General features: G+C 28.1%; 1 protein-coding gene and 1 long non-coding RNA gene across 3 annotated transcripts in view; one reads left to right on the top strand and one right to left on the bottom strand.

Annotated features, from left to right (window-relative positions):
• Positions 1-11,654, top strand: part of LOC107441008 (uncharacterized protein ZK1073.1) — a 117,451-nt gene that overhangs the window by 8,276 nt on the left and 97,521 nt on the right. Inside the window, exon 1 of one of the 2 annotated variants that reach the window (XM_043043903.2) lies at positions 10,201-10,438. The exons of the other annotated variant lie outside the window; for it this stretch is intronic. Coding sequence (XP_042899837.1) covers positions 10,391-10,438 — 48 coding nt within the window. The 5' untranslated portion in view covers positions 10,201-10,390. Of the gene's footprint in view, positions 1-10,200; positions 10,439-11,654 lie in introns of those variants that run through there. 2 annotated transcript variants of the gene reach the window in all.
• The window catches only part of LOC122269693 (uncharacterized), a 64,428-nt gene that overhangs the window by 46,813 nt on the left and 5,961 nt on the right, over positions 1-11,654 (bottom strand). The gene's annotated exons all lie outside the window — the stretch shown is intronic.

Raw genomic sequence — 11,654 nt, 5'->3', positions numbered from 1 at the left:
GCTCTCCATCGTAGTTCTTCAGGCAAATGATGCCTAGAGGTCATTATTACGAATTGGCTATCTCAGATTTTCAATGTCGCAATCACAGTAAAATTTGTGTGCTTTCTCTCAAACTTGGACTTTTATGCTCCAGGCAGATGACGTAAGCCGAGTGCAGCGCCACTAATTTGCATATTGCAATTTTACTCAGCTACTCTTAGTGGACAACATATGCAAATTTTGCACGGTTTGGCTTACTTTTGAAAGAGTTATCGCTATTTTTGTGATTTTTCCTTAATTTATGATAACCAGTGTATATATATATATGGTGTTTGCTTGGACTACGCTATTGCCCAATTGTTCTACTACAATTTTACCGGTACATGCTACGGAACAAAAAAATCTGACATACCGTAATATTTACAGCTATAATTAACGTAAAATCACTGAATTATTCCAGTTAAATAAATATTACTGTAAAAATTACGGCATGATATTTTACAGTAAAAATAAATTTTACAGTAAAATGGAATTTAAGGAAGATTCTCCTGAAGTGCCGGTACTTTATGTCGTAATTTGATCTTTAATTTTTTACAGTGCAGTTTACACAGTTACTTTTGCCTGTACTGGCTTAAATGATATATCAGATTTTTTTAAATTTATACAGGAGATTTTTCATAGATAAAAAGATAGTAATGTTTTAATGTAGTAAGTAAATATATTTTCTGTATTTGAGAAATTAATATAACTAAAAAAATTGTTTAAATAAAAAATTATGAAAATCTATTGTTAAAATTGTTTGAGCCATAAATAAAATATTTGAAATTTTTGATTTTAAAAATACTCTAAGTCTACAAAGTTTTGTATTGGAAAAAATAAGGGTTTATTGAACTCAACTCATTTGTATTGAAATCGAAAAAAAAATGTTGAAATCATTCTCAACCAAATACTCCAAACTCATAAAGGTTTCGAAATACTTTCTGTCATGCGAGAAAATATTTCGATTTAGTTCGATTTTGGCCGTCAGTTGAATTGATTAATATTTTCCAAAGCACTTAAAGACAGGTTTTGTTATAAGGAATCGAATTATCTAGGAATCGAAATTATTTTTATGTTTGTGCAGAAGTTGATAGTTTCTCCTTATTACATAAATTATCCCTATTTGGGCAAAAAATATTACGATATCAGATTTTCTACATCTTTGATGTCGAAATAAATATTTCAAAGTATCTGATTCTTGTACTCAAATAGAATAGCCTCTCTCGCACGGAAAGATTCGATAATGTACTTTTTATTCATCATATTTATCACGCAATTAGTATTCATTAATGCAATTGTTTATTCACTAAGTTAGTCACTCAATAACCAACTCATTTATTTATCTTTAAATTTAGTGATTAATTTATTCATTCGTCTATTTACTCATTTAATCATTAATTCATTTAATCACTCAAAAAGAATTTTATTCACCAATTTTTATTTCTTCGCAATCAATAATTTACTATTCATTGAAATATTTTTTTTAATTATTCATTAGATAATTTTTCAAGAATATATTTCCTTATGCATTAACTCATCTTTTAAAAACACCATGCTTTAAATTTTTCTTAAAATTTTTTTTAAAACTTGTCACAAGAACAAACAGTAATCAAAAAATTGAAGTGTTATTGTTAAGGTGTTATGCTTGAGTTTCAAACAATTCTTATGTATGCTTTTTACATCAAACTATGAAATTGTTTAAAATACATTATTCTGAAAAATATAAATTTTCATCGATTCTTCGTATTCGTTTAATTTATTTCATATTCAAATCCTTTATCTTATTCAAGCAAATTCAAACAATATATCTTAACAATCATATTTGAACCTGTTTAAGTGTTATATTTAAACTTATTTTAACCATAAATCTCATTCAAAGATATTTAAATAATCTTTTTCTGTTAATTTAATCTTTTTCAAACAATCTTTTTCAATCATTTTAATGTCTTTCAAATAGTTTCTTTCAATATAATTTATGAATTTGAGATTTTTAAGGAACTGGAGCTTTTAGAACGCTTTCGAGTGTTTATAAAAGAGCCTTATAGAATGCTTATATAGCTCCCATAATAATTCTACGATGAAGTTAACTTTTAGAAGTCTTTACAGTTAATTCTACATTGAAAAAGATCAATTTTAGCCAAAACTATTGACTATTTATTTACGACTTTTTTAAAAGAATATTCTTTAGGAACTTGCAATATGAAAGAAATCATGTATACTTGAATAGAACCGATTAAAACCTGTGTGTATTAAGTTTTGAATTTCACATTTTTTGCTATTTAAACAAAAAAGACATTATATTTTACTTATTCAAATCATTTTATGCAAATATTTTATCAGATGATAGTATTTTTTCTTAAATATATGGAACTCATGCAGCTTAAATTATTATTAAACTTAAAGAAATCATGTTGCAGTTGTTGTAGTTAATTTACCTCGCACTAGAGCTGCACAATGGGCTATTGGCGACAGTCTGGGAAACATCCCTGAGGATGATCCGAAGACAAGCCATCGCAAATTTGATCCTCTGCAGAGGGGATGGCATCCCCGCTTCGGTAGCCCAACGACCTGCGCGTGAAGTCGAGCACTTTACGGTAGAACAGTTTAGCGAGAACCTATACCGTACACCCTCGGTCCCTACGCAGACTGATCCAAGTGGTCCCCCACCCGCACACTGACCGCAGCCAGTGATGCTTGACTTCGGTAATCTTCTGGGAACCGTGTCTTAACGATCAGTCCACTGCGGGACAAAGAAGTCATGTAAATTATTTGTTATTCAGTTCTATTTTTTCCATTATGGAATTAAACATCGTTTCGATTTATAACATTTTTTATTTAATTAAAAGCATTTCAGTTAAATTTTTAGAAAAATTTCTTTAAACAAATGCTTTAATACCACGAATAATATACAATATAAATAACAAAAAGCTATATTGGGTTTAATTTCTATAGTTCTCTCTGCTCCGTTTGAAAAAAAACTTGAACTCTAAAATTGTTTCTTTCAGAAATTTGACTAAACAAATTATTTAAACGAGTTGACCAACAAGAGGTTTTTTAGAACAATAAATAAAGGTGATGCGTACGTGCTGAGCTCACGTTTTCTTCGAAAGCCCTTCGTTATTATAGGATAGCCTGTTCCGCTTTCAGGTCAGGTAGAGACTATATTTTGCGTGTCATTCCCCACGTAGCTTTTCCTTATTTGTTTGGCTGAATATGTGTCTCTTTTTCGATATTTTCATGCCAACTTAATGACCACACTGCGTGATTTCAGAATTAACGCTGCTACTATGGCAACGGAACCCACATTATTATTACGTTTCAAAGCTTATGCAATTTGGAGAGAAAAAGACCTCAAATGGAATGTTACTTGGGCAAAATAGGTCTTAAAAACGCGTCATTTTTTATTGTTTAGAATATACATTTTATTGCAGTAATTGCACATTGTTTCGGAAGTTGTTTTTTTAAGTGTTCTTGTAATATTTGTAAATATAGTAGAATTATGTATTGTGCAATTGCGTTTTGGAGGTATTCTAATCGATCTAAAGATTTATTGAAAATTATGAATTATACTCCACCAGTAGTAGCATTTGAAAATTATAATGAAGGCAAATATTTTTGCTTGTGTTGTTGCCAAAAAGTATCAGAACTTTTGGTCGAATTTTCACTTAATTTGGCTCAAAAATGGTGTGCTTTAAATGTTTTAGTTAATAGGTGCAAACTATGATTTAAGTTAACTAAACATAAAAGCATATTTTCTCTGAATAAACATACCTTTTTTTCGATAAATTCAGACTTTTGACGCTCAAAATATTGTGAATCATTAAAAATTTGGAACTTAATGTTATTTTTAGCGTTTTCTGTCATATCTCCTGAACTAATCCAATCGAAAAATTAAGACACTCATTTTTGAAACATGTTTAACAAAATTTTATTTGAAATTATTTTTAACCATTTGTATTTATTTTGTTCGAAGTAAATTAGTAATGATGCATAAATGTTTGAACTGTAAGGTATACAAATTTTAGCATCATCAATTACTTTTTAATAAAAATTCGAAATTTAAAAAAAAATCGATTGAATATTTCTTGAGGAAAAAGTAGAAAAAGACTCAATGAAAGTATATTAAGTGAATGTTTTAGGTTGAATTAAATTCTGAATATATTCAAAGTGTTAACCATTACTGAGTTAACATACGTCCCCGTTTAATCCAAGTAAATATAAAAACGATTATCCCAGGGACTTGATTTTTAAAGATTTTATTTTTCAGTTTTTTTCAAGTAAAACAAATAAATTTCATGCATGTTTGTATTACTTTTATCCGTGATGTTTTTCAATAATTTGGATTTAGATATTAACGAACTGAAAAATATCCTTCCCTCTATTTATGGCGTTATCTTTGGGTTAATTTCCTGAAATTAACAGTACTTAACTATGTTAAATGTTAAAATTAACTATCCTTTCGATTTCTTATGATAATTCTGAAAATAAACTTTGAAACAATGTTAAACGATATTTCAGTTTTTGCATGAAATACGTTATATTTGTATCATGTCGATTTTTTTTACAATCAACAACTATAGTAAAATAAATTCAAAAGATACCAAAATGACTTTGGCTCAATGTTGGCGAAAACGGTCGACGAGATAATATGTAAGTACCAAATTAGCTTCTTTATCGACTTAAGGATAAATTAATACGATAATCTAATTCTATAGTTCAATGTAAACTGAAGTATTAAATACTCAGGTCATATGAAAATTCTGTTACATAACTAAAAAAGAGTTCAATGCAACAAAAAAAATTATGATTAGGTGCAAAAAAAATATGATCAGATTAAGTTGAATAATATTTTAATAACACTAAAGTCAGGTGTGGCTATTCTGCGCTTAATTTAAAGAAGTAAGAAAAATCTATGACATTACATATTGAAGGCTACAAAAGTAAACCATGCAGCTCTAGAATCTAAGTCTGATGCAAAAACAAGAAAAAAAAATGAACTAGGAGACAAAAAAATAATACAAAGTCCCTAGCATTGCCAAAATTTATCATAACACCCCACCAGCAAAAGTTAAAGAAGGTAAAAGGATGGACTACCACAACACTCACTGGACACCACCACAATAAGAGATGACACTGAAAGTCATACATACTTATAAAGAAGGTAAATTGTAAGGATATATTTTTATGTTTAATAATAAATAAAAGCAAGTACGTAGTAAATAAAATAAATACCACATTACTACTAAGTATTTTGTGAAATCCCATGAATAGTATTAAGTTTTAGAAGCATTACTGCTAAACAGTAAATTCTTTTCAAACGCTATAAAATTTTCTATCTCTATAGTGCTAGTTAGATCGTACTAAATCTTCATATTTCCGTGGAATATTTGCTCTTATAAACTCCATTTTAGAAACGTTTCCAATAAAAACAAATTCCGTCAGCATACAACAGTTCACGTTCCAGAGAAGTTACGTGTTTCAGTACATTACAAAGGAATATTACTAACTCCATTACCAACAAATAAATCACTTTTTCGTTTGCTCTTGATATTTGATAGAAAGCAAAGATAAGGTGCAAATATCTTCTTACTATAGGAATCAAAATAATAAAAGAGATGCAATTTGATTTAGAGTGTGTAAGAACTGATAAAAGATATATATATATATATAGTGTCTCTCTTGTGCACAATGCAATTAAGTATTTTTATTTTATTTTAACTATGTTTAGCTATCAATTCTTTAATAAAGTGTCAACTTGCAATTGAAGATTACTTATTGATTGATAAATTGAATATTAGAAATAAAATGTATTATGATAACAAAAATGATATTGGTTTTGGTGTTCAAACTATAAGCAATAACATTATATATCATTGTTTATAGTGTTTAGATTTCGAGTGTCTAGAAACTGATAATACAGATATATTGTGTGCTTATTGTAAAAAAATACAGTTGAGTATTTCCATTTTATTTGAACGATGCTTATTTATCAATTTGAAATTTAAGATTACTCATTGATTGATAAATTGAATATTTATGAATAAAATGTATTATGATAATAACGAAATATTTAGAATGCTATTGCTTATAAATACTATAGTATTAAATAAAATGATTTTTAATAAAATGCGTTCATAGAAATAATTTTCAGTAGAGTGCCTTTAAATAAAATGTACCAATTCCTACTTGGTAATGTAATGGCCTCTTTTTCTTCAAAAAATATGAAGGTAGTAAAAGTCGACATGATTCGAGCGCTCAGAAATAGGCATCCATTCTCAAGACTCGCCAGATTAATTTTTCATTTTCTGTTTGACTGTATAACGTTTTTTGTGTCTGGTATTTTCTATTTTTTTTCACCTTTGACTTAACTTTTTTCGTTGACAACTATTCGCTTTCTGTGTTAAAGCTCTTTTTTTTTCTTAAATAATTCGCCTATATTTGAGTGCTTGAAACATGTCGAATTTTATCATCTTTGTATTTTTCGAAGCAAATTGAGTTTTCACATGATCAAGTATATCTTCCAGCTTCAGTTTCTTGGGATTATTCAGATAATAAAAATTCATAGCTAAACTAAAGATCTTATTGTCAAAATTTCGTTGAAATTTCTATCCATGTTCATAAAAATTAAATATAGTCAACATCCTGTTCCGAACAAACCAGCGCATTCTTGAATGGAACAAACTTGAAAGAATGAAGTATAAGTAAATGAATAGGAAAAAAATGACAAGTACCAACGGATAAAATGAAAAATGAAGGGGTGCGGGCAAAATCGATGTAGCTGTGGAAACTACGCTGGTTATGGGGTCATTACTAGGCTGGTCAGCATTTGACTTGAGTGATCAAATGAAATCTCTCAATATTTTTCTTCCCAGTGTCCGATTGTATTAAAAATCACTTTCAAAAGTCATTAGAAATATTTGGTTGTTGTTTTCTGCTTAGGAAAGAAGAAGTATTTATTCTCAGTTAGTTTAAAAGTTTGTTATAAGCCTTGGCAGCATATAGCGCCAATACCTTAAAAAACTATGAAACAATGTTTATCAAAATAACTACCACTTTAAAATTTTTGACGTTAGAAAAGCAAATAATTGAAATTTTGAAGTTAGAAAAGCAAATAAACTGAAGATCGTAAAAATATTTCAGATGGAATGGTGGTACCTATAGCAGAAAACCCTTTTGTATAGTTTTTCCAAACATCCATTCCATCTGTTGACAAACTTTGTAACTAGCTTTGAAGCCAGGTGAAAATAAATACCTAGTTTCCTAAGCATGACATGATATATCATCATAAGGAGTCATCATGTGTATTTGTATGCTAAGTGTATCATGTGTATTTGTACTCATTAATTTCCATTTTAGAAAAAGAAAATGTTTTTAAGGAACGTTATAAGGAGACACATTGTGATCAAATTTATTTAATAAATATTATAAATTTATTATAATGAAAATCGATCACTGTGAAGTAAGGAAGAAGTATTGTTATGTATTGCAATAGTGTAATGTATTGTATAAAGTATAATGAATAGTATAGCAGAGTGTATAATATAATGTAGAGCAAAATAGTATAAAATTTATATACTGCATGGTATATAAATTTTACATATATCAGTGTATAACATGTTATTGCGCGATGTATAATATTGCATATAATAAAATAGTGTTTCGCATTGTATTGTACTGTAGTTTTATTTTATCATTGGCGTTAATCAAACAATCCACATTAGATTTATGATAAACTCTGTAGTGTTCTAATTTTGAACTCAACTCAGAAGACAATAAAAATTCCAACACCAAGCATTGTAAAATATTCGGCTTAGTGGAGAACATTTGACTGAACTAACTCTTTGTATTACATGGAAAGAAAAAAGGACGAAATCTTCCCACTGTTAGCCTGACGATAACGGGAAAGTAATAAATATCATTGGGAATAATTTATGACAGCATTGTGATCTGTGCGAGTCTGAAGCAGTAATTAATGAGCCATAGCCTGGGACTCTTTAATGGGAGGCTAGAGGATATTTAACATCAGCACAACGCATTGAGGTCGATGCAAGCCGGAAGCAGATTTTGAATAGAACAGCCATCGCTAGGATTCGAACCTAGTCACATCACTAGAAAGCTACGACTGCTCAGTATAGTAGTTATTTTACTTTATAACCGGCGTTGAACAGTTAACCCAATTATGAGTTTACGACTGTCAATGCTCAATTCCATATCCTCGTAATTTTGAATATATCCCAGAAGACAAGAAAACTTCCAGATCAAACATTGGGACAATACTAGCCTTCGTTAAGGACTTTTTGATGGAACTAACCAAGTAGGGCGTTACATGGAGTGGAAAACCACGAAAATCTTCTACGGTTAGCCCATCTTCAAGGGGAAATATAGTAGTCATTCTGTTAAATATAGAGTATATAGCATCTATTAAAACATCCAATACATTAGTTACTTACATGCGTTAATGGAAACTTCTAAGGGGTGCCTAGTTAACGAACTCTATTTTTAGATAACTATAGAGAAAAAAATAAGATTAATTAGAAAAACGTTCTGGTTTATTTGACACGATTTGCTGAAATTTACGACTTAAAGAAAAAGCGAAAGTCAGAATAATAATTTCTTTATGCAAATGTAATTAGCAGAATAAAACGGGAAATTAGAAATCGAAGAATACTAATCAATCTTCCAAATTTAATGAAATTTATTTATGGACTAATCAATGGATTACTTGCATAAAAAATTTCACTTAATATCTACCTTTCATAAAAATATTGAAGCAATTCTTTGTTAACTACAATGAGATTATTTTAGAAAGTAATATAGTTAGAAGTAATATTTAGAAAGTAATTATTTTGTTGAAAGTAGGTTCATTAAGCGCTAGAAAGGAATGACTTATAAAAATCATTGCTATTGAAGTAATTATAGATTTAATTGTCTGGAATTTACGCATGTGTTATTATTGTATTCTACTCTATACATGAAAGTTTAGTTCTAGCAAAAATATACAAACTGAGAATTATAAATATTTTAAATTGACATGTATTATTTAATGTTTTAAGTTAACAATAAAAATCTGTACTTGCACATTATTAAAATCTAAGTTAGATTTGGATGTAAAAAATGAGATCAACAATTTAAAGTTTTTAATTTATCAAAGAACTACGAATATTTTTAAGTTAGTTTTTTCACGAGAATAGGTTCTTTCATTCGTTAAATTTTCTCAGTGTGATTTGGGTAGTGGAGTCGGAGGCGAAGATAGTTTTGCAGATTTGCTTGACTCTTTACTCCAAAAATTAGATCATAATATGCTCGTAATACTTATAACTGTGAAATATTACAAACAATTAGACAAATATTTTTGTAAAGGGGAACTGTTACTGAAATAATCATTACAAAAAAAAGATAGTACAAATATAATATTAATTCTTTTCGAGAATTTGATGAGCGTTTTATTACAGTTCAGTAAGAGTTGAGCTGTTAAGAAAGCAAAGTAAAAATTGCACAAAGTATGTAAATTCAACTTAATAGTAAAAGTAGAATAATTTCGAATTTATTGAAGTAACTAAATTTTTCAAAAAATTATACTTATCTTTATTTAAAAATTTCTATTTCTTTCTTTTTAGTTTGTAATTAAAAAGTGTGTCACCTAATTTTGATTAGAATAAAACACAATTAACTTTGAGTTAAATTTCAATTTGAATATTTTTCCAATGCTTGTATATTTTAAAGAATATTGTTCTTATTAAATCTTTCAATAAATAACTTATCCTTATCTAGTATCTAAAGATATCGTTTTAAACTAAATTTTCTTCATAAAACACAATAAAATTGTTAGAGTAAAATTTTCATGTAAATCTATTTTCCTATATTTGTATATTTTACAAAATAATTATGGATTTAAACTAATTCAATCTTTTAATAAATTACACTTATTTTATTTTTATTTCTAACTTATTTTTTACTTGACCAGTAATTACCATCTCCCATTAAGTAACTTTTTAAACAGATATGTATTATTAGTTAAATTAGATAAGGTTTTATGCTATATTAAAAATCATTTTATTTCTCAATGTATTGCGTTGACATGTAAATTGGATAATAATTGTTCTTGAAATAAAAACTCCTTTATAAGGAAATTGGCGCGGAAAATGGACGCCAAAACTAACGGAGTTAGCAACCCTGTGTGTTGATCGTTTGGATGTTGGGCGTTGTGGATCGACTTGTGCTGTTTATGAGAGGAGCAGGCTAGTGATTACGGTCTTCTTTTTCTGTGTGGTTGAATTTTTTGTTTTTATTCAAAATCTGCTCGTTTTTATTCCCTTTTTAAGTGTTCTCCTTTTTCATTCCTTGTTGTGTGGAATCTTCGATATAACAAATCATGTCTGAACAGGATGATACATTCCCCGGACAAGAAGTGGAAGTTAAGGTAAATGATTATAAATTAATAATTTGGAATAATCTTTTTGGTATCGTTTTAATGCAGGAAGCTCTTAAAGGAGAAACGAGAGATGGGGAAAAATCGTCTGATGTAAATACTGTCGCGGTTTCGTTCTTCGGAATATTGTTTGCGTGTTTCAATATTTCTGTGGGCTATCCTGTGCTCTGGTTGGTTGAATAGTGGGTGGAGTGCGTTTGTTTTCGTTGGCTCGACTTCTGTTTGCGTTTTAACATAGTTAAAAGAAAAAACATAAAAATGCATCTGCTATATATAAATTCCTATTTTATTTTAATCTATGTATCCCATGAACAAGAAGTAAAATCGTTTAAAATTATATCTGTGTGATAGATGTTGAAAGTTTAATTAATTATAAATTTATTCTCTTTTTATATTTATTTTTGACTTTATAATTAATTCTTATATTTTATAACCATTTCGTAATTTTGAAAACAGCAAAAAACAGTTTTAAAGAAATAAATTTAGAAAATCATAACTAACATTCTTATTTACTAACACACTTAACATATTTTAATATGAATACGCTTGCCTTTTAAGCCCTAAAATCGAGTAAAACATTCACAAAAAATTTCAAATTTAAAGTCAAACTAATGTAAATTATAATTAATGTGTTTATTTTAAAAAGTTTTAGAATCTTTTTTCAATGTTAGCTTCTTTATTTGCTGCAATTTAGGATACTCAAAATGCTTATAGCGACATATTGAGAGTATTTTATAGTAATCATAAATTCACGAATTTACTTTATATTGCTACTTTTTAAAGAAAAATAAATAAGGGAAAAATGAATACAAATCAAAATTAATTTAGAATTTCGTATTAATTTTATTTTTAATTTAATGAGAATTTCTTAATAAACACTGGAAACGGGAAAATAAATTAGAAATTTACTATTTTGCCATTACTTATAAATGAAGTTAGTGTTAAATATGGATAATACAAAATGCAAAAGCTATTAACATCACTTACCAAACAGCTAGTTTTCTTTCTTACCCTGTGTTTTGCATCCCTGTTTTATCGATCCAAAAAAGCGCATTTTTCTTACGAGTTTTCTCTTAAATTTTCATTTTTAATCGAACGCTAGAACTTAAAATAATAATATAAAATAAAAATCATTCAAGAATATTTTTTAATAATTGATTATTTAGTTCTCTTATTTCATTCTTTATTAAAATATCACTAGAGGTCA

The sequence above is a fragment of the Parasteatoda tepidariorum genome, chromosome 1 (genome assembly GCF_043381705.1).
Source record: "Parasteatoda tepidariorum isolate YZ-2023 chromosome 1, CAS_Ptep_4.0, whole genome shotgun sequence".
Classification (NCBI taxonomy): domain Eukaryota; kingdom Metazoa; phylum Arthropoda; class Arachnida; order Araneae; family Theridiidae; genus Parasteatoda; species Parasteatoda tepidariorum.
This window is presented reverse-complemented; position numbering and strand designations above follow the sequence as displayed.